The 27,896-nt window shown below is 43.5% G+C and overlaps 1 protein-coding gene across 2 annotated transcripts in view; it reads right to left on the bottom strand.

The window, feature by feature from the left end:
• Positions 1 to 21,635, bottom strand: part of KIAA0930 (KIAA0930 ortholog) — a 76,998-nt gene extending 55,363 nt beyond the window's left edge. For both annotated transcript variants that reach the window (XM_065672868.1, XM_065672874.1), the window contains exon 1: positions 21,196 to 21,635. In XM_065672868.1, the coding sequence (XP_065528940.1) occupies positions 21,196 to 21,340 (145 nt within the window). In that variant the 5' untranslated portion in view covers positions 21,341 to 21,635. The remainder of the gene's footprint in view (positions 1 to 21,195) is intronic.
• Positions 21,636 to 27,896: the final 6,261 nt, after the last annotated feature.

The raw sequence follows: 27,896 nt of genomic DNA, 5'->3' as shown, positions 1-27,896 counted from the left end.
GCCTGTTCCAATGCCTGAGCACCCTCTCTGTGAAGAAATGTTTCCTAATATCCTATCTAAACCTCCCCTGGTGCAGCTTGAGGCCGTTACCATGTCCTATCACTGGTTACTGGGGAAAAAAAAAAAAAAAAAAAAAAGACCAGCCACCTCCTGGTCCATCCCCCTTTCAGGCAGTTGTAGAGAGCGATAAGGTCCCCCCCGAGCCTTCTCTTCTCCAAACTAAACAACCCCAGGTCCCTCAGCCATTCCTCATCACGCTTGCGCTATAGACCCTTCACCAGCTCTGCTGGCCTTCTCTGGACCTGCTCCAGCAGCTCAATGTCTCTTGTAGTGAAGGGTCCAGAACTGAACACAGGATTTGAGGTGAGGCCTCACCAGTGCTAAGTCCAGGGGGATTACTACTTCATTAAATAGCCATTTCTCCACTCCTTTGGCAGTAACACACCAACTCAGAACCATTATTTAAAATTACCAGTTGCCCAAACACAGACCTACAAATTACTTAAAACAGAGTGAAATTCTAAAATTGTTTTGAATACAACAGTGACTGAACTACCACAAATAAGATCAGATTCTCCTGAAGACCGATTTTCACAAAAGTCCCTTTAAAACCATCCCAACACTTTGTTCTTCCTGCACCTCCCTATCAGTGCATTTGTAAAAGCTCTGCTCTCAGTAGATGGGCTGCCACTATCTCCCCATCATGCTCATTTTAAAGATTCATTTAACCAGGCTTTAGGCTCAGAAATTTTTAATTGGTTATTTAACGAATAGATAAATACAACAGGTACTACAAGAACAGCTTCTCACAATAGGCAAAGGGTTTGTCTATTTACATCATGAAACAAATAAAATGCACTCTTTTTAAAACAGGCTATACTAGATAAATTGAAAAAATAGTCAAGAACAGAAACGAAAGCTAGGATAAGCAGGCTCTGCGAAAGGTATTTCTCTCAAGCAGGGGGCCGTCCTTGCCTGAGTGGTTGTATGAGCCACTAGGGGCATCTTCTTTTTGTGGAGCTTGTTCCATCCGCACAGATAATCAAGAAGTCTCCTTCACCAGTTCTGCCTGAGAGGTGGCTGGCTATCCTTGACAATCTGTCCATGTTCCACCAAGTCACACAGGGAACCAGTCAACAGAGCAGCTGGGGCTGAGAGCTGGGTGGCAGCAGCCTCCCTCCTCTCCCACTCGCACTCCTCCCACCAGTCCCTGGTGGGGAGCTGGAACCAGACCTGCTTGGTGGGGGGGGGGGGCATTTCTTCACCCTTCCCTTCACATCATGACCACCAAGGTCACTTGGAGATGCAGATGCTGCACTGGCAATGCCACAGGACACGTGGAAGGCATGGAAGTGCTCGTCCAGCTCCTGGGATGAGGAAACTGGAGAGCATGTCCACAGTTGCTCCTGGAGGTCAACTGCCGGCCCAGGCTGTCAACACATGGGGGAGCAAACATTCCTGGGAAACTATGGAAGCAGCCAATGGGCTTCCATATGCAAATGAGTTCGGTGACACCAGCCACCAGCGTGACCTCAGGCCTTGTCCACCAAACCCCAAGATGTCCAGCTGCACCCTTCCCCACGGCCTCTCCTTGGAGAGCCTTCTGCCTTCATGGCCCCTGGATAGGCTCCCAAGAACACATACCTCCCACCATCACCCCCCAGTGCTTTCTGAACCTCAGGGCCAGTTCCAACCACATCTGGCCAGGCCAGGGAAGTCCAACACACAATGTCTACCTAGAAGCGCCAAGTAAACAAGAGATGCAACAAAGAAACTCCCTGTTCAAGGCCTCTGGTGCAGGGCAAGGATGAAGCTTGAACTCGCCTTTATGAGCCACAGAGTCCATCTGAAAAAACAAACCCAAAGTACCCACAAGCCCAAACTGCCCAAATGCTAGTCCTTCCTCACAAGCCAAGAGACAAGGGAAAGACCTGGCAGATGGCATCCCTTCTCCATGTCACACAAGTGATTCAAGCCTCAACCTTGGTGCCACCGCGTATGAGAGGCTAACACATGGAATAAACCTGATGAGAGGTTTGGTAAAGCAGCATTACCTTACCCTTCCATAAGGGGTCACACAGAGTTTCAGCACACAAACTTCCCTACACTGCCGTCATCCATCAGATCCCTTAGTCTGGTTTAGACACATTTCTGGCTCTTGCTATAAGCCTTTGGAAAAGCCCTAGCAAAGGACTTGGAGGATTAGAACCACCAGAGCCTGGCTACCCAAGCACTCCACAGGGGAGCTGCCAAACCACTGCTCCCTGACAGCTCAACATCCACACAACTGGCATCTCCCCATTCCCTTCCTGAACTGCTACAGACAAGGAAGGAGAAAGACCAAAACCCTTACCCCTGGTTGCCTTCTCATACTTAAGTATTATACTAAGGCTTTATGTAAATCTGCCTTGATTAACAAGCAGCTTGGCTACAGAACTTCATTATCAAAATCAAGTAATTAAAGAGGATTGCTGGTGCTAATCTAACACATGTACACAGACTTCCTAATAAATGTAATTATAGTATTTCTGTAACACATTTTGTGTCTTTCTACCTCCTCATTAGCTACTGGCAAGCAGGAAGAGAAATGCAGACACAATGCTGACAGATCTGAGCATGGATCCTTTGTGAAGCTGCTTTCACCTGACTTGATACTCCATTAGAAAAAGGAGACATTTAGGCTGTTGATCTGTCAATTATTCCTGGTTTATCAGCAGTAAAGGTAGTTGGTCTTGCTGTTCTACAACAGTCTTGAAAACCTACATGCTCTTTACCTACACTTTCCTGCAGCTCCTGTTTTAGCCTCTTCTCCTCCTCTCCCTAAGAGAACTGCCTCCTTTCTTTGCATCCAGAAATGATAACAGACCACAACTTCTAGATTCACTAGTGAAACACCTGGTCTTCATAGGTACTGTACATTAACACTGCATAATAATACAGCAATAGCACTTCTAGTCAAAGGCACCATTAATGCTTGTCTAATCCTGTGCTAGAGACCTGTGCATGTGGCAGCACCCAGTAGAGCTCTGGTCTACACACCTGTCCATGCTCTCCTTGGATTTATGCAAGCTTTTACAACCTACACCTATTTGTGACCATGAACCACACAACAGCTTTTACCAAACAATCTGTGTGTAGTTTTTTGGGGACGGGGGTGGGTGTGTGTTTTCTTTGTTTCGGTTGTTTTTTGGGTTGTTTTTGGTTTCTTTTTTTTTTTTTTGGGGGGGGGGGGTGTTTTTTTTGTTGTTCTTTGGTGATGGGGTCTTTTAGCTTTTTTTTTTTAACCTAAAAATTTCCAATTTAGTGTAATGGCTTTCTTCACAAGATACAGTGAGCAATTACTGTGTATAAACTGTATTTACGCCATCCACTTTACAATTCTCCATCACACGCAAGACCTGAAGCATTCTTCTTACAGGCTTAGAAGTCCTAGCCTACCAGGCAAACATGCCCTGTATGGAAAGTATCCCCATGGCACCTCTGCTGCCCTTCAATGAACCTTATTAAGATGAATATGTGCTATGGAACCATTCTGTGGCAAAACACTGATTTTTACCCCTTCCCTCATAACTTCTAACACCTGACTTCCTCTCCTGACTGCACTGAAGAGCTATTACAGAATTACGACAGCTCCAAAACCAGGTAATACCAACTTGTTCTGTGAACACAATGTTTGAAACTCAGCTGAACCCAACAGCAGAGTTTCTAATGCAACCAGTTTTGGGGCACATATGTGCCTGTCCACAAAACTATCTCCTCTTCTTCCCTGCTCTTCAAATATTCCCATTGCAGAGCTCTAGCACAACTAGATGGAACATCCAGGAACAGCAGTCAAGATTTCAAATGTGCCCCTGTACAGTGGAACACATTAACAGGCCTAGAAGAGGTTATAATAGAGCTCTCATAGGCAACACTTAAAATACAACCACAGTATGAAATTGCACAGCTTTGTATTGAGGAAACTGAGCCCAGAGCAATTCGGTTTGAATGGTTACAACAATATGTAACACAGGAAAAGAACCCTAAGAAAGAGGGAAACTCAGTATTTAATGTGCTTTAATTTTCCAAGATTAAATTCATAAAAGCCCACTGCAGCAGCAATGGAAACAATTCCACCCACCTGAGGAACTCCCTTGGAACTGAAGAGCAATCAACCAACACATTTCTCAGGTGCCTCCTTACTGATAAGGCCTTGTACAGCTGTTTCTGAATTCAAAGCATACTTTTCTGCTATTTTCTATTTTATTGAATTCCAGCCAAAAGAGAAGGGATGCGTAAGAAAAATATCCCGAGTGCGGCTTTAAGCACATCTGTAATGTATAATGAAAGGAGAACAATACACAAAGAGAAGTTCTTCCACAGACTGAGTTACTTTTTCTAGGTCAAATTTAGCACCTCCTTATACAGAAAACAGCTAAAAAGCAGTAAAACAACTCCCATGAAGAGATGTTGTGAAAGAAAGACACCTTGGCTCAAATACTAGATTTGTTAAGCATTCTCTTGGGGGGCTTGTTGGTGCTGGGGGGTGTTATTTTTCTATTTTCTTATTGAACAAAGATTTTCTGCCCAGTACTCACCTCATCATTCTAGATACCAGTAATACATCTTTATCTATGTACTCAACTGCTGTCTGAAGTACTTCTGGTCACCTCAGAAAACTTAAGTTTCTAGAGCACTTTAATTTCTGCTTCTACACTTTGCATACCATCTGCCAGTTCAATCAACTTCATCATGTTTGTTTTCGCTTTGTTTTCTCCCACTGAGAGGAGAGGGACACTCAGGAACACAGAATGACCTTTGTAAAGGTCTAGCACGAGTTCATGTATTAAAGTCCAGCCCCTCAAAATGTATTTGTGGAAGTCACGTGAACAGAATAACTCACCAGATTCTGCAACTCATGCTCAAGTATATTCTAAGCAAATTAATACTTGTACTTAATAACACAAACATTAAGGTGAATGTTTGTTTTCACGTGACAGCCGCATGATATACATGACAGTGCTGTAATACATTTTATGCTGGCTGCCAAAATACAATGGACATACGAATCTTCCTGAAGTATTTTGAAGGACCACTAAAAGTGACAGAGAAAGATACAGCTGAACATGCCCAAGTTTGAACGCTCACAGTGTTCACAGGGACTGGCTGGGGGCTTAGAGCTTCTTTAAACGTAGACCCGCTTTTGATTCCTCCCCTCTCAAAGACAAAAAAAAATCTTGCTTATTTGTTACTTCATTTCATGCAAGTAATGAGAATACTGAAGTAAAACAACTGTTCACTCATACAAAACATGAGTATCAGTGGCTGGACCCTGGGCACTGTGGTTTTCCCTTTATTTTCTTTGGGATGGTTTCTGTATTACTCAGAAGAGGAAGGTGGGGAAGACCTTTCTTACACCCAGATTTGTTTCTATTCTCCCTTTCCACATGCTCTTCTCCTGCTGCTGAAGACAGCTGTGTATAACTATGCCTGAGAACACAAATACAACCTCCTCCAGAAAAAAAAAAAAAAAAGGAGAATGTATTCTTAAAGCTCATGCCTCTCTGTCAGTCTTTCTATTACTACATATGCTGTGGAAAACATCATTTTAGTTAATGCTTAACAATGAATCAAAGCCCACAGGATTTAAATGCGTGAACTACTGTGCGCCATCTGCAGATACCCACTTTGAAAAAGTGGAATTCAGACTGAACTGTAAATAATTTGAGAAGCATTTTCCAAGATGGAGCAATCTCAGATGTTAAATTTAGAGAGAAATAATTAAATACCATATGTCAGTATGAAATACCAAATCGTGACAGCATCTTACAAGCATCTGCCAGTTTAGTTTAAATATCTAATTATAGCAAGGGTCAACATAACTGACAGGATACAGTTATCTGCTACTGAACTTTGGCGCACAGAAGCTGTAAACTCATTTTCATCCAGCAGTTATCAGCTACTTTGCTGTAATTCAGCCTCTCCTCACACACAGTAGTTCAGTTCCCCAGAAACTGCATCCAAACCTCACTCAAACCCATACACAATTCCAGAAAGCACTGAAGCATCATTTCCAGATTTCATTTATTCACTTGGATAACACCAGAGGAATCACCTTGTTATGCCTTTCACATTAGAAAATAATGTACAAAGCTTTTGTGTTTCCTTAACTGACCAACTGTGGAGAATTCATAACAGGTGGAATCATCCTCCCTTAACAGAGGCAACCTTGACTCCTCTGGATACAACCTCTTTAAACACAGTGGAAGAGGGACCAATTGTTACACATTCCCTGCTGCTGCTTCCAGAATCACCCAGTGACAGTCCCAAACTTCCCAAGACCTAAATCAAATCTGGGAAGATCAGTTGGTAACTTATGAAGCATGCTGGCACTGCTGGACTGCAGGAACTTGTCCGTATTAGGACAAATGGGCATTTTCAACTCTAGATATACATGCTATTTTTGTTCCCTGCCAAAGCAATCACTGATCAAAGACTGCTAGTCCTGTACATTCGTGACTTCCAATGTCTCCATTTTCACACTTAATAAATACCACTGTCAGAGCACTACCTGAGAGACTATTGTGGTAGATCAGGTAAAACCAGTAAATCATATTTTGGAAGAGCTCCAGCCTTATAAACCTAGAGTGTGGCTGTTACAGATGTTCTTACGTATGTACGTCCCCTAGCGTTTTATCTTTGCTGCAGGCTGCTAGTTAGCATCATGTTGGCAAGGCAGAAAGGTGTAATTATTACACCAGCAGTTTGCAGGGAAGCAGAGCTACTTCCTACACATGCCTACTACCACACACTAGTATTTTCCAGATTCAGTTTCTTTTGTTCTAAGTAGTACATCAGTAGCAGCTGAGTGAGCAGTTGGCAACTCTGCACTAGAAGCTGTAATTCTCACTTACCTTCTAGACCACAAACCCACTCTCTTTTAGAAGCTGACAACCAACACTTTCACCCATTTTGCGGCCAAGATTTAAAAAACCCCAACTGTTTGACACTGCATCTCTCAACTGAGGTCCAACCTGACAAGCATATGCAAGAACACTAGTCTACAGAAGGAGGTGGTACTAAAAAATCCAAAACCTTTAAAAATCCCACTTCAGTTTATTTTCTAGAGTCTTCAGGCTAAAGCAAAGTGGTACTTACTGTTATGTCCAACAAATGTAACATCTTTGCCAGTGCCTAGGTATTTCAGCTAATTAGTCAGCACTCCCTTCAGCATTTCCATTATTAACAAACACCACAGGCTTCTACAAAAATAAAGCTGTTTGGCTAAAAGTGAAAAGTGCCTGCCCACTCACATACATCCCAGTGAAACCTCCTCCTCCCTGCAAAAGCAGGCCCTTCTCTTTAAACAAACCACATTCATACGAGGAAGAAAAATGTTTCCTCTAACAGCTTATCACTTCACTTTGAAATCATCAAAGGAACAAGGAACCAGTCTGAGGCCAGCCTGTTGGCACTGCATGTGGCTTGCAAAACTGCAGATCTGCAGACCATCAATCCCCTTGATAGCACACCAGCCTTTTGTGCTACAGGCATCTTGTGCTTGGTGCTGTCAAGGAACAATACCTTTCCCCACACATAGAAGATTGTAATTTAGTCCACAACAGAACTATCGAAAACAAGAACAGGTAAAGATCTCTACTGGCGCTACAAAGAAAAAGCAGCGGGTCGTAGTAATAGGGGAATCTACTTTGAAAGGGACGGAAGCACTCGTCTGTCGGCCTGACCCCGTCTCAAGGGAGGTGTGCTGCCTACTGGGAGCACGGATCAGGGATGTTACAGAGAGGCTGCCTGCTCTAGTAAGTTCCACGGACTATTACCCACTCCTGGTGATCCATGTGGGTGCTAGGGATATAGATAGTAGTAGACTGGGGACCATAAAGAAAGACTACAGAGCCCTGGGAGAGGTGGTTAGGGGCTCTGGTGCTCAGATAGTCTTTTCATCAATTCTCCAGGACACAGGGGAGGACCAACAAAAAGCTAGGAGGATTGGCCAGGTTAATAAATGGTTAAAAGGGTGGTGTCATAGTCAGGGGTTTGGGTGTCTTGAACACAGGACTGAAGTTAGTAGGCCAGGTCTATTGGTGGCTGGTGGAGCTGCTCTGGTAAAGAAGGGGAAGAACAGTTTTGGTAGGAGGCTTGCCAGACCCGTCAAGGAGGCTTTAAACTAGATGTGTTGGGGGAGAGGGGGATCATTCCATCCCAACACACCCAGTCAGTTGCCAACACATATAATAAATGCTCGGAACAATGTACATACATTCCGGCTGCTCCAGCCAACAAGTCGGCTTCAATTGGAGCTCGGCTCAGATGCCTCTATACAAACGCCCATAGCATGGGGAACAAACAAGAGAAATTAGAGATGTGTGCACATTTACGGGGGTATGATATAATAGGCATCACAGAAACATGGTGGGATGGCTCCTATGACTGGAGTGTTGGAATGGAAAGTTACAGGCTCTTTAGAAAGGACAGGCCTGGCAGGCGGGAAGGGGGAGTTGCCCTTTATGTTAGGGATAGGCTGGAGAGTATGGAACTCTGTCTGGGGACAGGTGAGCAGTTTACAGAGAGTTTGTGGGTCAGGATTAAAGGGAAAACAGCTGTGGGAGACATTACTGTGGGGATCTGTTAGAGGCCGCCTGATCAAGGAGAACCTGTGGATGAAGCACTCTACAGACAGATAGGAAAAGCCTCACGCTCGCAGGCCCTTGTTCTCATGGGGGATTTCAACCACCCTGACATCTGTTGGAACGATGGCACTGCACGGCACAAGCAATCCAGGAGGTTCCTCAATTGTGTGGAAGACAACTTCCTTCTGCAAGTAACAGAGGAGCCGACAAGGAGAGGTGCCATGCTTGACCTTGTGCTCACCAACAGGGAAGGGCTTGTTGAGAATGTGGTACTCCAGGGCAGCCTTGGATGCAGCGATCACGAGATGGTCGAATTTGAGATCCCCAGGACAGTGAGAAGAGCGTGTAGCAAGCTCACTGCCCTGGACTTCAAAAGAGCAGACTTTGGCCTCTTCAGGAGCCTGCTTAGTAAGGTTCCGTGGGATATACCCCTGGAGGGCAGGGGGGCCCAAGACTCTTGGTTGATATTCAAGGATCACCTGCTACAAGCTCAGGAGTGCTGCATCCCAACTAGAAGGAAGTGCAGCAGGAGGACCAGGAGAACTCCTTGGATGGATAAGGAGCTGCTGAGGAAAATTCAAAGGAAAAAAGAGGCTTATAAAAAGCGGAAGCAAGGACAGGCGGCCTGGGAAGAGTAGAGGGATGTTGTCCAGGAAGCTAGGGACCAGGTTAGGAAGGCTAAGGCCCAGTTAGAATTAAACCTAGCCAGGGATGTTAAGGATAACAGGAAGGGATTCTACAGGTACGTAGCAAACAAAAAACAGACTAGGGACAACACAGGCCCCCTGAGGAAGCTTTCGGGAGAACTGGCTACACAGGATTTGGAGAAGGCTGAGGTTCTGAATGACTTCTTTGCCTCGGTCTTCACTGGCAAAGGCTCTGACTGCACCACCCAGTTCTTAGAAGGTAGATGCAGGGACTGTGAGAATGAAAACCTTGGGCCCACTGTAGGAGAGGATCTGGTTCAAGACCATCTTCAAAATCTGAACGCACACAAGTCTGTGGGACCTGATGGAATCCATCTGCGGGTCCTGAAGGAGCTGGCGAATGAAGTTGCTAAGCCACTGGCCATCATATTTGATAAATCATGGCAGTCAGGTGAAGTTCCTGACAACTGGAAAAAGGGAAATATAACCCCCATTTTCAAGAAGGGGAAAATGGAAGACACAGGGAATTACAGACCAGTCAGTCTCACCTCTGTGCCTGGCAAAATCTTGGAGCAGATTCTCCTGGAAGGCATGCTAAGGTACATGAAAAACAGCAAGGTGCTTGGTGACAGCCAGCATGGCTTCACTAAGGGGAAATCCTGCCTGGCCAATTTGGTGGCCTTCTATGATGGGGCTACAGAATTGATGGATAAGGGTAAAGCAGTTGATGTCATCTACCTGGACTTGTGCAAAGCGTTTCACACTGTCCCACACGACATCCTTCTCTCTAAATTGGAGAGATATCAATTTGATGGATGGACCACTCGGTGGATAAAGAACTGGCTGGACGGCCGCACACAAAGAGTTGTGGTCAATGGCTCAATGTCCGGCTGGAGACCGGTAACGAGTGGTGTCCCTCAGGGATCGGTGTTGGGACCGGTCTTGTTTAACATCTTCATCGCTGACATGGACAGTGGGATTGAGTGCGCCCTCAGTAAGTTTGCCGATGACACCAAGCTGTGTGGTCCGGTTGACATGCTGGAGGGAAGGGATGCCATCCAGAGGGACCTAGACACGCTTGTGGGGTGGGCTGATGCCAACCTTATGGAGTTCAACCACGACAAGCGCAAGGTCCTACACCTGGGTCGGAACAATCCCAGGCACGGCTACAGACTGGGCAAAGAAGAGATTCAGAGCAGCCCTGCAAAGAAGGACTTGGGGGTGCTGGTCGATGAGAAAATGAACATGAGCCGGCAGTGTGTGCTCGCAGCCCAGAAAGCCAACCGTATCCTGGGCTGCATCAAAAGGAGTGTGACCAACAGGTCAAAGGAGGTGATCCTGCCCCTCTACTCTGCTCTTGTGAGACCTCACCTGGAGTACTGTGTGCAGTTCTGGTGTCCTCAACATAAAAAGGACATGGAACTGCTGGAACAAGTCCAGAGGAGGGCCATGAGGACGATCAGGGGACTGGAGCACCTCCCGTATGAAGACAGGCTGAGGAAGTTGGGGCTTTTCAGCCTGGAGAAGAGAAGGCTGCGTGGGGACCTCTTAGCAGCCTTCCAGTACCTGAAGGGGGCCTATAGGGATGATGGGGAGGGTCTCTTCGTCAGGGACTGGAGTGACAGGACAAGGGGTAATGGGTTAAAACTTGAACAGTGGAAGTTTAGATTGGATATAAGGAGGAAATTCTTTCCTGTTAGGGTAGTGAGGCACTGGAATGGGTTGCCCAGGGAGGCTGTGAGTGCTCCATCCCTGGCAGTGTTCAAGGCCAGGTTGGATGAAGCCTTGTGTGGGATGGTTTAGTATGAGGTGTCCCTGCCTATGGCAGGGGGGTTGGAACTAGATGATCTTGAGGTCCTTTCCAACCCTAACTGTTCTATGATTCTATGATTTTATTCTATTATTCTAAAAATTGGCTCTCTGGGAAAACAGTATTGATTAAAAGAGAGAAAGGAGAAACAATGGAGTAATTTTAGTAACATGCATGACATACTAACCTCAGTCAGAAAGAAGACAAAACAACTGTCCTAACACCAGCAGCACCCTACTCCCTTAGACAGAGAGCAACTATTGCCAAACTACTATTCAGTTTAATAAATGCAGGTGTAATCTACCATTAACATGTCAGCTGCTGGAAACATCCCATCTCTTTCCATTGGTACCCAGCACCACTACTAAAGCTTTCCTCCAAAGCAGAGAACAGCTTGCATAGCTATGAATCCCTACAGATGTAGAAGGCTTGCATATGGGTGTACTACAGTGAAGTGGCCCAGGGAATATGATACTGGACTAAATATTTAAGAACTTCCTAGCTTTTTCCCCCCCACCCTGCAATGGGACTATGGTCTGACACTTGACCTCTGTTTCTTCTGCCCTCCTTGGGTCTCTCTCCCACCCACCACATCACCCTCAACAAGCCACTCCCTCCAGACTAAAAGATTGTTATGAAATATGATTTATAAACCCAGAAATAGTCACAACCTTTATCTGTTGGGAAATCACTACCTCTGTCCCATGACAGTTACATGGCCCCAAGTAAGAACATGCGAGTTGAGAAAGAAAGGTCTTAGAAAATTCCTTAGCAGAAGCACAATGTCTGTTTCTGCTTTTCCCCACCATGGGGCTTCAGAACACCCTGCCTTGTGATGCTGCCACAATAGTTTTGAAATAAAGAACATGAATCTTAATTTTCTTCCATTCAATCATCAAAGCACTAAAACATAGATTTCACATTTGAAGAGACAGATAAAGTCTCCAGATATAGCCACGGAAACTCCAATTTCCCACTAGCTTCTGGGAGCAACTAGACATGCTAAAACATGGGACAAGTACCAAAGGCAACATTCTTCCATTAAAAAATGGTTTTATCTTGTCATAGGATCCATGCACTGAATTAATTATATACATATATATATGTGTGTGTGTATATGTATGTACCACCAAATAAGTTAGCTTGACAGTTGCTGAACAGAAGAAAGTTAAAAACTTCACAATAATTATTCTGATCCTTGAACAATTTTAAAGCTCCTACATCCCCAGAGCACCCAACACAAGCTTTAAATCTCTGTTCCTTTTTTAACTGAAAGGAAAAAAAAGCCAATTACGACACACAATCCAGTCTGAATCTGAAGAGTCAGACTAAAGAACACAGCATAATGTTATCTTGTAATATCAAAGATCAAAGAGGATGAAATTAGTTTGTCTTTATTCACATGAACCACAGTCTACTAACAATTCACATGATTCTTTGACTAGAGTTTAGTCACCCTTGCTATGAAAACCACAGGTCATCCATTCAAGTCTTTGTTACTAGGCAGAATTACACTCCTCATTAAAACCAAGGAAAATAAAGTACTTAAACACTCCTATGAAATGTATAGAAAGCTGGATCATGATTATTTAGGAAGCCACCAAGGTTCAGAGAGATCTCTATTTCCAAGACATACTGCAGTGAGTTTGCTACTTTGTCTCTGAAAGTATCAGGCAGGCAATAACCAAGCAGAAGTGACCTGCACAAGGCAATAAACTCATCTCCTCAAGACTGATTACTAAAATCACACTTAACATCTTCTACATTATTACAGAGCCCTGAGTTTTATGGAAATTTAAAATCCACCTCTCGGGGTCTTTTATGACAGGTACGTAAATATATTCCTTATTGAAGATCTAACATTGCTAGACATTCAAGAGCTCCTCTACCTGTTCTCTGAAAAAGCAAAGGAATAAATGTCTGGTGAAGCCTTTCCCAGCTCTTAGCAGAATACTATAAATCCATTTCAAAACACTTCCCTCATCTTGATGATGCTTAAGCATCTCCAGGCAATTAAATCAAACTCTTCTTAGCGCAAAGACAGCTCAAACTTCACTGGCATTTTAAGCCATCTCTCAAGTTCCTGCTGATCACATGAAGCCCTGCAAGACAGGACCAAGAACTCTCAACATACTACTTCTTCCTTTTATCCAAACTTGGTAGTTAGACATGCAGAGATTGGAGCTAAACCTTTCTATGTTACTTCCAGATACAGATAATCAGAAGTAATGCATTTTTCACATGCAACTGATCAAGGGAAACACTATGAAGTGTTCAAAGGGCAAATGCTGCCAATATTCCTTCAGAAGACCCTACAGGCTGCAGCTCTGAGAGACTGATAAATTTGTAGCAACACCTAATGCAAATTTCCTGAAACAGAGAATGCGGGCATGGAGGCAGCTCCTGCAATTACTAATATAGTGCCTCCCTCCTCTGTGTGGTAGCTTACAAAAAGCTACGCTGCTACTGAGCCAGAAGGATTTTCATCACCTCAACACTAACATCAATTCCAGGCTGCCGACTCACTGAGCACATCCTGGTTAAAGGAAAGAGACAAAGCCCAGCATTGTCATTTCCCATGAGGGAAACCAGACACAGTACAACAGAGCAGGTGGCCTCAAAGGCACTTCTATTGAACTGTGCCGAGGTTACCCCAACTCCTCTACAGGTGCAGTATGATGCTCCATCTGGTATTTCTGTATTTTATTTCCTGCATAGAAGTCATCAATACATTCTTTGGGATCACACACACAAAAAGAGCAGTCTTGATTCTCTGACATTCATCCTGCTTAGCCCAAGGGGCTGCAAACAGACCAAAGCAGTTTCACATTCTTTTGAATGCCAACTGGAAGAAAGCAGCTTCACTATTCAGGGGGTTCCTGGGATCATGAAGTGATTTTGTACACTTTCTCCTTACACCTTATCATTCACTCCAATAGTTTCCATGTCAGTGAGCTGCCACCCAGATCCTACTTAGCACATTTAAGAGCATAAGTAGATACAACAACCACTACTAACTATTTAACTGCAGGGTTTTGGTTTTCCTGAACTGTAGCTGGAACATAAGACAACTGTATTTCAGCTGTTGACATCTTTTTCTATTGACCAGCATCCTGAACACAGATGATGAGAGGGAGACCAACACGCTTCATTCTTCAAGAAATTCAATTTTTCTTTTCTTTAGAAAGAATCCAACCAGATATACTATTAAAGCCTTAAAAGATCAATCCTGAACTGTAAAGGTAAGATGTATTTTAATCCCTAATACAAACCTCCAAACCATCTTAAAAGTTCAAAACAGAACCCAGACTTCAAAATAGATTTGTAACTAGTTCCTTGAAGATTTAGAGAATATTCTGCTAAAATAACAAAACCAAACAGTTAAGCTATCTACAGTATTACATATATGAGAGATGGATGTTTTAAAATACCCTGACTATTCCCACTGTCAGGTTTACAGATTCGTAATTCATGCTGACTGACTCATTCTCAAAAATTAGGTACCCAGCAATTCCTGCCAGCATCCAAAATTGAAGAGCGGCATGCCTTGCTTTAAAACCAAAATTGCTTATTTAGAGGAGGCAACAAAATATTTGTAGGATATTTTTGAGGTTTTTTGTTAGGTATGTTTGGTTTCAGTTTTTTGGTGTTTTTTTTTTTTTTGTCTTTTTTTTTTTGTGGTTTGTTTTTTGTTGGGTTGGGTTTTATTTGGAGGGGGGGAAGTATTTTCTGTTGTTGCCTTTTAAAGAAATCTTGTCTTCTTCAGCATCTCCAGTCTGACTCTTATAATTTGAAGATGCATTCTCTTGAGCAGTACATGAAAATCTCATAAAGCTGCATCTCCATTAAAAACTAATAACCCAACTGCTCAAAAAATATGTAAGAGCTGTAACAAAAGAAAGACCACATTATATTATTGGTCTGGAATGATGCATGTCAAGCTCCTGACAGAAGCTAACCTTTCAAAGTCAAATTACAAATCCCCTGGCAACACTGGTGTGTAATGGAAAGCCTGACAGGCCATTAGTGACAAGAGCATGAACAAGGTTCTAATAAACAATGAAATGGAATTCTAAATGAACCACCATAAAAAACAAAAACAAAAACAAAACAAAAACAAACAAAACAAAACACCAAAACAATGCAGTATTTACCCTGGAGGGCTGCAGCCCTAGAGTCTACCCCAGATTGCCATTCCTACACGGATATTCCTAAATAACCTATGCTTGATTGCCGAAGTGGCAGGATGGGATCCTAGGGCATCATAGAATCTCAAAACTTCTGGTACGAGTCATTTTCTCTTCAGCCTTAATAATAAAGACCATTATTTGCCTCTGCCTGTAATGCTACACAGTCCTCTCCTAACGTGTCAAGGCCTCCCAGTCCCAGCATGAGATAGCCATTTGTCCTGCTCTCAGTCCCAGCAACCAGCACAGAAATACACCAAAAAAAACAAAACAAAAAAAAAGATAAAGCACAGCCTCTCTTCTGCTCGGTGATACCAACAGAAGGAAGTCTCAGCAACAAAATACATTCCACCCAGCACAGCCCTGCCAAAAAGGCAATTTCCCAGCAGCAGCATTCAACTACTTTGTTCTCATTGATGCATCACAGCTAGATGCATTACCTTAAAAACCTGCACCCTGGTTGCAAAATTACCTGCTCCAGCCCTGCTACAAACTTCCCAAACTTACCCTCCACTGGACTTACCTATGTCTGATATCCCTGAAGTACAAATAATACTCTTTGTACCAGTACTACTTGCTGAGGTCCATCCCAGAGCAGCACCACAAGCTCTTCTCTCCCACCCAGTGGTTTCTCCTACACCGCGTTGTCCAAGCACTCAATGGCACATCAAGAAAAAAGAAGTGGCTTTAAAAATCATCTTCCCCTTCTATCTCTAATAAAAAAAAAAAAATCTTACTATACCCATTTCCATTATACCTGGAATTTCTTTGCTATTTACTCTTATTTCTCCAACACAAATCTGAGGTTCAATCCCCAGGGTGAGCTGTTAAATCACTTTGACCTCAAAGTACTTATTTTAACTCTGATTTAAAGAAACTGTTCTGATCTCACTTTGCATTTGGAATTTCTGGAACTTTTTCTGGAAAGATTCTTCCTGGCTGGAATGCTGTGATTTTTTTTTTTTTTTAATTATAATTATTTTAATTTTTTTTACTGATTATGAGGCACTTTATAAACATCTTTTTGTTTTACTATTTATAAGTTATATTAGTATCTTCTTTTTGCTTCTTCATTTGACTATTCATTTTTCATTGAATATTTCACATTCATTAGCTGCAAAATATTTCATAAATAGGACAAAAAGAACTTGTATAAATATTAAGATACAAGTAATACAAGCTGTATTTTAAACTATAATTAAATGCTTCTAAAAGCCCTGAATGAAATTAAATTTTTCAACACATTTGTATATTAAACTATCTCCCTATAGGTGACATTACTAGGAGTTAGTAAATTTGGTTGCGTATGTCCCTCAAGTTTTTGTTAGCACAGATGTGATTCATCATTATTCTCGTTTTTCACACTTGAGAAAAAACCAAACCTTCTCAGCTTTGGTAGTTTCTCACCTTTGACTGGACAAGTCACTGAACTCCAGGATGATCCACAAATGAAGAAAACATTTTGCTTCTGCATGAAAGCTACTCCTGCCAAACCAGTTCTGTACTGCTGCAGATTCACACCAGACAATTCCACCTACTCAGTGGCTACACTTTCCGCAAAGTTTCAGAAGCACATATATACAATCCTTCTTGAATATTATAATTCAATTAAAGTTCCTACACTATGATAGAATTAAGGCATGAAACTAGTACTTCCAAACCCAAATTACTCATTCTTCTTTTTAATTCTTCATTTTAACCTCTTTTGCTCTCCCAAAGTTTCTTCCACCATTCTCCTACAAGTTTTCCCAACTGGGTCTTTATGTTTCCAGCATATTTTCACAATACTCACATGCACAAGCACTTACTGTATGCCACCTCACCTTTCCTCCTCTCAAGAAGGCTAGACACCTATTTATTTCCAGGATTTATTCATCAAGACAATTTGGCACATGAATCATCCCACTGTCTTTACTCACATGACAAGCCCTGAGGTGCCCTGCTGCACAAACAAGTCCAAACAATCCTCTGGCTCTGAGGATGAACTTTACTCCTTCTGCTGTTCCTATGCCAAGCACACCCTCTGCCCTCCTCTAACACCTCCTCTACCACCAGAAAAACCAAACACCATAAAAACTTAATTCCTGGTAAGACTATAAGGCTTTTTGCAGGGTTCAGCCTTTCCACTGGCACCTATGACCACCACCATTACAAATGGCAGCAGTTTTCAATTGCTTGTTTACTCAGACTTCCTGCAGCCCATGGGGCAGCCACCTGCTTCTCAGGATCCTTGTCTTCACATTTCACGTGGCTACACATCTCCATTGCTGATCAGTCACAATTCAAGACATTATTCACATCTACCTATTCATTTCTTCTTACTCATTATAATTTCCAGTATTCACAAAGTCACATCTCCATCAAAGCACACTGTGCTACATTAACAGCAGGGCAATTAGGCAAATTAAGCATCTGACAACATTACACAGTAGTTTCAGACAACAAATAAAACCCTCCCAGTTCAAGGCTTTGGCCAAAAAGGTAACTTCAAAGCCTTATGCACAGCCTGGCTGAGGAGACATACAGCAAGTCAGCTGTTTCCCCAGAAGGAGAACTGTTTTTCCAGAGAAACGTTCTAACAAATAGCATTTTGAAGCAACACAACACCATTGTAATACTCTATACAACTGAATGACACTCACAGCCAGCTGAGGCTTCTCAGGAAGCCATCATCCTTCCCCTCAAGCAGCACGGTAAGGAGTCACTCATGAGTCATTATTTTTAAGCACGATGTCAGATTTGCTGTATTTGCTACCTTACATGAACAGGACAAAATGGAAGATCCCATGCAAGGAGGCTTACATTTGTGGACAATACCTGTCCAAATGCTCATATGATATTCCTGAAATAAAGCAATCCCTCTTACCAAAACTCAGTGTCAGCAAAAATAGCAACTTCCTCCTTAGGCTGGGAAGTAGGGACTCACTTAAAGGCAATACACAAAAGGAGAGAGGCTGTCCAAATTATGTCTCAATGACTCCCATTTTATTGTTGAGGGGTTAACAGCACTCAGGGAAAACCCAGAATTCAACATCATTGCCAGCTGATATCAAGAGACTCACAACAGGTTTAAGCTACTGACACAGCTGGAATGGATTTGGGTATTATAAAAAGAAACACCACTAATGCAAAAACAGCTGTGGGTAAGCTCATCCTTCAGCCCAACAGGTGGATCCATCTTGAGTAACAACACCCAGGCACAAAAGCAGACAAAACCTCTCTATTAACCACCTGAACCCATATGGGACTGTGTCCACTTTCTCAAGTACTGAACTCAAGGAAAAGCCTGCACCTCTGCTGTGCTGCTGGTGCCCAGCATATTCCAGAACAGGCCAAGCTAGTCTGACTGTGTTGAATGCCCTGCAACAGCATTCACTAGTGCAATCCAGACACACATAAATTTAAGCGGTAGGATTACACCTGATAACCTTCTGTTTATCTATGAACTATATATTGTGCACCACTTCAGAAGCTCAGTGTTTTTCTTAAGAGAAGTATTTAAATTATTTACATCCCCATAAACAAATTACAGAATAGGGAAAAGGAACACTCATTCACTGGGAGTGACAATGTTATATATCAGGTAATATGCCGCACACAATGAAATGAAGATCTTGGAAAACCCTTCAATATACAAAAGCAGATATTTATAGTACAGAGAGATCCTCTGTCTGCTGGGTCTTAAGGAACCTTCGCAGTGCATTCCTCCCAAACTTCAGGTAATAATATATGCAGATTTAAAAAAGCTGGTCAGATACTGTGACAATTTGCATATTCCTATGACAGCCTGAGTTTGCAACCTCTAATCCTACACATGGTCCCACTTTGTGACTGCAGTGCTTGGAGATTAACAAGGGGAGTGCCAGTAGGAACAGATATTCAGCAGCGATGCACAGAAACAGCCAGCATGGAACAGATTCTCCCTGCATTAAAATCACAACAACCACCACAGCTAAAGATCTACCCCATCCACAGCTGCCCAGGGCAGGGAGACCCATGGCACTTTTCCACCTGCAGGACTTCTGAGAAAGACAGAGTGGCTTGGCAAACTACAGTGCTCTCAGCTGAAAGTTCAGCTCCATTCCCTGGATATAAAAATTGAGCAGCCAGGGCACTCCTGTGGTGACACATAACCTATTTCCACACAGGTACAGACATACACAGGCAACTCTCCACAGCCAGCATCAGGCCATCAGTGCAATTTGCGAAGCAGTTCTCCTGAGGCCTTCCCTTCAAGTCTTCATCTGGTAGAAGTGCCATACTGTCCCACTACTTGTGCAATTATCCTCAAGTTACACAGCAAGACTTCTCACGATGAGCTATGATGGATGTGTGTTCAAAGGCAAGCCAAGAGGAAGCATTTCTATGTTCTTACCAGCCACCACAGTTTTTCCCTTGCCCAATTTCAGTAAAAGAAACCAGTGGTGGTATTTCTTTTCCTGTGAGCCTTTATCTTCATTCAAACACGATATGGCCAAACATTAGCTGACAACAGCTTTTCAATGAATGCAATGTCACAGGCATTTAGATTTTGTGGCTTTTTTTCCTGTTCTGTTCACAGTTTCTTTGCCATAACACTTTATTTGGCCATGTAACATTATTACACTACATAAAGCCCAGAGATCCAAATCTGTTGGGAAAAAGAAGCATAAACAGGAAAGACTCATCACTTCTCTTTGCACAAGCTTCTTTATGTGCAAGGCAAAAATAAAGACAGGAGAGCCCATTCCTCCCCTGGGAGACCACAGTAAGCACTGGCAGACAAACTGATACATAAAGGTCATCTAGACAACCAACGAGATTTCCCATGCCAATCTACATCTTAAAGACAGTAAATCTGGGACAAAAACTCATTCTGAGTTTTAAGGAAGACTCAGAAATGGAAACTTTTGGGACCTGAAAATGAGCTGAAGAAGGAAGAGCCAATAAATACTTCATGGAAAAAACAAAGGAAGTACTGCACATCAGTACTCATAATTTAAAACCCTGACCCTGCCAGGACTTCTGGGCATTCATCCCCTTAAAGCACAGGTTCAGTCCAGGATATACAAAAGTTCAGAATGAGGTATAAATAATTTCTCACATCAAAACCTTCTGCCTATGATCTCTTATTGCACATAAACCCAAAGGATTTCTATTCATTAGCCCAGTCAGAAGAGTTTCCTGATGCAAAGTATTCTGGTTAAGAGAGCTGTTGTTCCACTCTGTTGCCTAAAGTCAACTGAATTTCAACTTCAGACTTTCATTTTGCAACACATAAGCTTTGCCAAAAGCTAAATAAAGACATGCCCTGTAAAATCTGCATAAGTCAAGACATAAACAAACAGAATAGCCAAAAAGCTGAAGAAAACCTCCACGATTAAGGAAATTAACAGACCACCAAGAGCCACCACATTCATCATGTGCTTACTAGACCACAGCAAGCGGAGTGAAGTCACATACTCAGAGAAGGGAGGCGTCTGACTCAGAAGAGGAAAAAAAACTACAGGGATCATTTCAGAGCCATACAAGCATAAGCACCGGAGAGAGTACCACAAAATTTGCTCAGCTTGTATTCCAAAACACGTGATACATAGTTTATACTTAAAGAAAACAGATGATCAGCTCATGTACACAGTGTCTTCTGACCATTTATCTCCAAGGGCATTTCAGACAATGGAGCAGAGACCGCTGCTCCCTCCGGTTCCCGGGGACTTCGAGGAAAAGGAGCCCATCCCCGCGGCAGCAGCACAGCCCGGCAGCACACAACAGGTTCCCAGGCCCCTGCCGCCGGTTGCACACGGTGAAGCAGGCGCCGGCCGGCCCCAGCCCGAGCCGTGAAGGAGCAAGGGGGGCCCCGCTGCTGTCGGGTGCCGCCCGGCCCCGGGGCGCCGCGCCCGCCACCCGCACCCAGCCCGGCGCGGAGGCTCCGGCCTCCGACTCACCGAGGCCGCTGATCTCCTGGCGGAGGCCGGCGCGGCTCCGCTCCTCCGCTATCGCCCGCAGCATCTGCTGCAGGGAGCGGTCCAGGTCGCCGTTGGCCTCCTCGTCCCTCGGCCCGGTGCGGCCGCCGCTCCTGGCAGAGGCCATGCTGCCGATGATCTCATGTCAGGCCGCCCCGCGGAGGCAGCCTCGGCACCGGGCGCTGCCGCCCCCACCGCCCGAACGGCTCTCCCGGCAGCGGCGGGCGGAGCCAGGAGCCGCCCGGTGGCAGCAGCGAGAAGCCCTCCCGGCCCCTCTACCTGCGGGCTGGTGAGGGGCGCGGCGCCCCCGGGCTGGCCCCTCCGAAAGTTACCGGGCACCGCCTGGAGCCCGCAGGGACACCGCAGTCCTTCCCACAGCCGCTGCCCGGCCGCGCTCCGCCGCTTCCTGCCACAGCAGGCACGGGGGCGGTGCTGCCGGCTCCTCGTACCGCCTCGAGGCGGTTCGGGGGCGGGGCCAGAAACCGGTGGCCTCGCCCCCGTGGCGGGCGCTTCGTCGTTCACTGGGAGCATTTTCCTGGCAATGACTGGATACCATGGGATCACGGGCTGGTTTGGGTTGGAAAGGACCTTAAACATCATCCAGTTCCAACCCCTGCCAGAAGGTGCCCCCAACACCTTCTTACCCATCCTTGCCTCTCACCACGTCCTACACATTTGCCTCCAGACTTCTGCCACCGAAGGCAGAGCTCTCTGCCTGCCTCGCTGACATCAAATCTTCTGAGCTGCTGCTTCCTTCTTGCTCACCTGCTCCCTGCCAGCTGTAACTGCACATGTATAGCACTACGGGGACAAAGCCCAACCTAAGGCATCCTCTGAAGTATCTACCCAGAGCTGGGACACCTCTCCCTTAGCATCAGCACATTTGCTAGTGAAGAGTAATGTAAATCAGGACCAGCTTGTGCTGCAGAGACTGGACCCCAAGCCCTGCTGCTGGTGGTGGTTGTCCCCACCAGATACCAAAAACAGCCAAAGCTTCCTCAGCTCATAAATTCAGGATTTGCTAAACTGCAGATGGAGAGCAATATAACTGCCTGCCAGTCCTTCTGTGTGAACAATTTGCTCAACATTTTTTTGTTTGCAATATCACTTTATGCTCTCCTCAGTTCCTAAAAATATTGTTAAGGCTTATGAAGCCTTTTATTCTCTCTGAAGACCCATTTGAATCTTAGCAGGCCTTGAAGGAGGTGGTGGGAAGGAGAGAAGGGGACAAAGGGCCCAAGATTTGAGTTGACATGATTTTACAGATGGGCTTTTTGCTACAGCTAAATAAGAAAGAAAAGTTTTCAAATGCTGCATGATTATTCTCCAAAACAGCAAACATTTACCCCATGTTTCCAGTTTCGGTTTCATGTCAGCTTCTGACACCAATAAACTAACAATCAGACACCTGCTGGATGCTGTTTACAACCATACACTGATTTCCCGTTAAAGGGGTATAGACATGAGCATTTTCTGTGCAAGGCTGGGTGGGACACATCAGAGAAATTTGAAGTTAACCTAGCATTTTTCTAGTAAAATATCTACTTTTTTACAGAGCAATGGAAGTGTGAATACACAATCACATGAGCTGAGCACCTCTTCCATTGTTCATTCTGATAGTTTTCTTTCTTGGAGGGAATGACGTTTTGCAGTCACACACTGGCCCTGTAAAAGCATGCTTTAGAGTTACTTATCCTATGGGCTTACAAAGGGGAGGAGCATCAGAAGACTGTCTTATACTGTTAGTCTCCAAGTTGTCCATGACATTGCCGAGATACGACACTTAAGACAGGAGGAAGGAATCTCTGCTGCAAGAGGAGATCCTTGTCTCATTTACCTCACATCATGCTGTACTACCCAAGGATTGGGCATTTCTCCCCAGTAGATTATCTCTTGATCCAAACACCACTTTCATGTAAGGGGTACAAGGAAATACTTGACACCTGTAGTGCCACAGGCCTGTGGACAACCCTGCAGCAGGTTCTCCAATGCCTCCAACAGTTCAGCCTCTCTGCTGAGCCTTGAACTCTCACCCTAAAGTTCCAGCAACCCTGTTTAAAAAAAACAATTAAGCAAACCTGCTGCTGCCCCATTCAGGCTTTTTAGGTAACAAAATGCTATTCCTATCCCTATTCAGTTCCTAGCCCGACTTTCCTCTCTCTCCAGCTTCTACCAAAACAGGCCAATAAATAGAATCCTCAGTTGTTTTCTGCTCATAGGCCTCCCCAGCCAAGCACACCTCCTAGTAGATCACAGCTCTTGATCAGGAGAGGGGTAAAGTCTGTTTTCTTAAAGGGGATATTGATTAAGTACCCTTAGGATCAGTTAGAAACCTGCAATGCTAATTGATTTTGGTTTTTAAAGATCCCATGGCACTTTTTAACAGAACAAACCCCTCTGTCTAGCCAAACTCTAGTGGAGTTCTGATAGAGAGGAAGGATTGTATTTTATCTTTATATATTGCTCCTAAAGGTCTTCACTGACACTTAGCACCATGTTATCCCTATAATGGATACCAGGAGTCCCATCCTACCATGCATGCTCTCACTCAACTCAATTACACACAAAATAATAAATTCTCTATCTTGCAACAGAGTAATGGGTGTTAGGGGCATGGGAGCACTAATTGGCCTTAATGGCCCTGACCAGCCTCATCTGAGGTCTCCACAAACACACACAGGCTGGAGACTTTTTAATCTCAGCCCTGAGACTCTTTCTGACCTATGGTGAAAGCGTGTTGTTGGTCTTTGGTTCTTCCCCAGTTGTGTCTATGTCTGATTATGGACGTTGTTGATCTGGAGCATAACCTGCAGGATGACTTCTCAGCAGTGAATTTGCCTCATGACTGTGGAGGTAATTTTTGATGCAGGTTCTGATTTACCGTGTTCCCTTGCTTAGGTTCAGTAGTACTGAGCTGTGGCCCCAAAGGCCCTGTCAACCTTGGAGTCTCCCGCAGTTCCCTGGCCCCTGGGGATCTTTCAGGCTGCACAGTGCCCTGACAACAGATCCCTGGGCTTTCTTACACATTAATGCACTTTGTGTCCTGATATAAGAAATGTACGTTAATCAACAACATGATTAGGCCAGATGGGTCAGAGAATAGCCTGAACTCATATTTTCAACTTAGGATGTGTGATCTGTACAGCAGAAACCTAAAACAATACAAAACCTGAAGTTCATTGTAAGCAAGTGACTTAATGTTAGGAAGAATGTCTTTTGAATTAGTCAAGCTTTACTACCCGTACACAAATCAAGCAACTTATTTATATAAGGCTATATTTTCCTTACTATGTTTATTTTGGTAGCAGCTAATAATGACAGTTTGCAGTGCTTGTTAGTAAGACCACGTGGTATGTGACTATCTAATGAGTTTGTAAGTTAGCAAATATGGGCTTATTTAATGCGTTTGAATGTATATCTAACAGATGAGCCCCCATGACAATGCCTTACAGTATTAACTCTGTCAAAACCTGTGTAGCTACTTATAGCCTGTCAGAGATCATCACTGCTTATGTGCTTCAAGCTCTGTATGTGCATAAACTTTTGCAGAAATAGACTTTATAGTTCTGAAGCTTAAAAAGTTGTATTCAACCTACTAAAAGCATGCAAAGTAGCCTTATTTTGTAATGTCTTTCTTTGTTGATAATAATGAATTCAGATTTATAACAGCTACATGTTGCAGATGAACATTCTATCCACTTTAAAGGGCATGAAATGCAGCTTTGTGCTGAAGAGATTAAGCAATTTGCTTAAAAAACCTAATTATATTTTAGTCATAAATTGGGGTATCTCCATCTTCAGCAGCCTGCTGCTTTTTCTCAAGGCATGCTCTTGGGTCAGTGGGCCATCCAGGGAGTTTATATGCAAAAAATTACTTCTACAATCTCTATTTAATGGCCTGCATAACTGCATCAAGGCATTTGGACTCAGAACACAGCAGGTTTGGGCTTCACATTATAAATTGTGTTAAACAGGTCAGCTTGAAAGATTATTCAGAGTTACTTCTGGAACTGTCCAGTGTTCAGTACAGGACTAATTCTGCTGCAAGTATTAAACCTACAATTAAATATTCTAAAAGTTATATCCATATAATGTTGTGAGATTTTTTTCAGCTGAAACTATCCCTTGTAATTACTCCTCTGAATGCACAGCAGAGTACTTAAGATCTTGTATTTCTGAAGTTGGAGTTATTCTACCTGTTTAGCTTTCTTTTGTCCTTCCCCCTTTGTGCTACTCTTGTCATCACTATCACTACTTTCATCAGTTAATTGCCGCAGGATATGCTGAATGGAAGCTGGAGATGCTCAGCCTTGCATTGCAGGAGTAGAAACATATGTCTGAACTTACATGAATCATTTTCAGTATAGCCTGATCCCTCTATCCTACAGCCCAAGCCACTGAGTGTTCTGCATCTGAGCCTTTTATCCTAGGCTGCTGCCGTGCTGTTCCTGAGAGTGTAATTATCTTAATAAGACTGAGACCTGAGCTGTAGCCTTTGTGATAACAAGCTCCTGGGTTTTATAAGCCACTTGTACAGACTCCATGTTTGTTTTCCTTGAGATGTTTTTGGGTACAGTACAAGTACAGCTCACCACTTATGAACCCACCCCAAGCCCTCCATCAGCTCAGTACATCTGAAGTCCAGGTAGGAAATAACTATTTTTTTCTATTACATATACTTCCCTATGAGGAAATAGGGCAGCCCCTTGGTAAAGGCAAGTCCCTTGTGGGAAGGAAGCTCCTGGCAGTCTAGGTATGGCTTTGCATTCAGCATACAGGATTTTGATGCAAAAAATGAACTGTCTAGGAAGTTTCCTCAGACAGCAGAGGCAACATGGACCAAGTACCTGCTGGGAAGTTTGTCCAAAGCAGGGACAAGCTTAGCATTGCTTTCCACTGCAGTATTACTTGATGCTAATATATTGCTAAGTTCCTTAAGTTCAAGGAACTTAAAGTGTTCACCTTATTTATGTCTTTATGCATCTGTGCTCTTCAGCCTGTATGTATGTTGCAGGCTTTGAATGCCCAGGCAGTAATAACAAAGAAAAGTTCACCACCTCTTAAGGACAGAGGATTTCTGAACTGTGAATGTGTAAAAGAGTGCTTGTATGAGTGTAAAAGAGTATGACCTATGTCCTCTGAGATGATGAGAGATGTCTGGCTAAAGAGAACTGGGTGGTGAGTGTGCAGTGGTTCAGCAAGATGAGTCAGTATTGTGAACTGACCTTGTGTGACACCGAGCTGTACCACTCTGGCTGCCACGGGAATCTTGCATGTTTGCAGTCCACTTCAGACGACGCTGATGGCTCATGCAAGACCTGTTTGTAGCCACAAAGAACAAGTTTCAGCCTGCCTTAAAGAAAAAATTAAATCCTAACAGACAGTAATAGAGAGTATAAAAGAAATTACTTCAGAGAAATTATCAAATAATTCACAATTTATAAAGAATGCAGCTATTAACTTGCTTCTTTTCAGAAAAGATGTGTGATAACTTTCCAAAAAAGCCCCTGCATTTTCAGCGGTAATTTATAAATAATTACATTGGAATTTGGAAATGAGTATTTAAACTCATGAATTTTTGTGTAGACTTCTAGAAAAGTGAACACAAAATCAAATTTGAAAATGAGTAACCATTGTATGAATGCAACTAGTAATGATTGAATCTTTTACTTTCAGAAATATCTAACAAAATGGATATTTGAAAATCTTACCATTTCTGTAATAGAACCATAGAATCATAGAATAGTTAGGGTTGGAAAGGACCTTAAGATCGTCTAGTTCCAACCCCCCTGCCATGGGCAGGGACACCTCACACTAAACCATCCCACCCACGGCTTTGTCCAACCTGGCCTTGAACACTACCAGGGATGGAGCATTCACAACAGCTCTCCACAGACTTCAAATGACTGGCCCAAAGCACCAGAACCACAGAGCTTCTTCACATCAGGTTTGTACACAGGTTTGGCTGGATATTGCTTGCTTTTGCAACTGATTTCTAGAACTATGTAGAACCAAAAACTGTAGGACTTCCTCCATACAGGTTTTTTCGCCTTTATGAATGGAATAGGTTGCCCAGGGAGGTTGTGAATGTTACTGTTTTTAATGTTATGTTGATTATACTGAATTGTATAATTATGTGAGTATGTTAGTATTTATTTTATTGAACATTAGTATTTTAGATAAGAGGCAAAAAACAACAAAGAACTTGTGAGCAGAGAGCAAAAGGAATCACACTCGCCATCAGACTTGGGGCTGCTCTAATAAATGGCATAAGCAGCACCTGTAGATAAAGAACTTGGTATGGTGGATTTTCTTTAGATTCATAGTTTAAACAAACATTCCAAGTGGGTCAACTACATTCAAGGCAGTTCAGGTAACACTTTACCTCTGGGACAACGGAATTTTTTGAAGATGGGTCTCCAACTGCTATGCTATGTCGGTGATTTTTAGTATCTTATTCATGACAACATGATTTTTCTGTGCACTAGCTCAAGATTAGATGCTAAGGTATTAAGCCCACTCGGTTATCTCCGTAGGATTTTCCTTTTCCACCAGTGGTGAACTGAGAAAATGCAGTTAGCTAGGGTAGCTATAGCCTTAAGCTGTGAAAATGGTCTGTATTTTTTAGTGGCTTGGAAAGCATTTATTAGTGCCCTGAGTGATGATTACTTCTGAGAACTCAG

The sequence above is a fragment of the Lathamus discolor genome, chromosome 1 (genome assembly GCF_037157495.1).
Source record: "Lathamus discolor isolate bLatDis1 chromosome 1, bLatDis1.hap1, whole genome shotgun sequence".
NCBI classification, from domain to species: Eukaryota; Metazoa; Chordata; class Aves; order Psittaciformes; family Psittacidae; genus Lathamus; species Lathamus discolor.
Note: the sequence above shows the minus strand (reverse complement) of the source record. Positions and strands in the feature narration are given on the sequence as shown.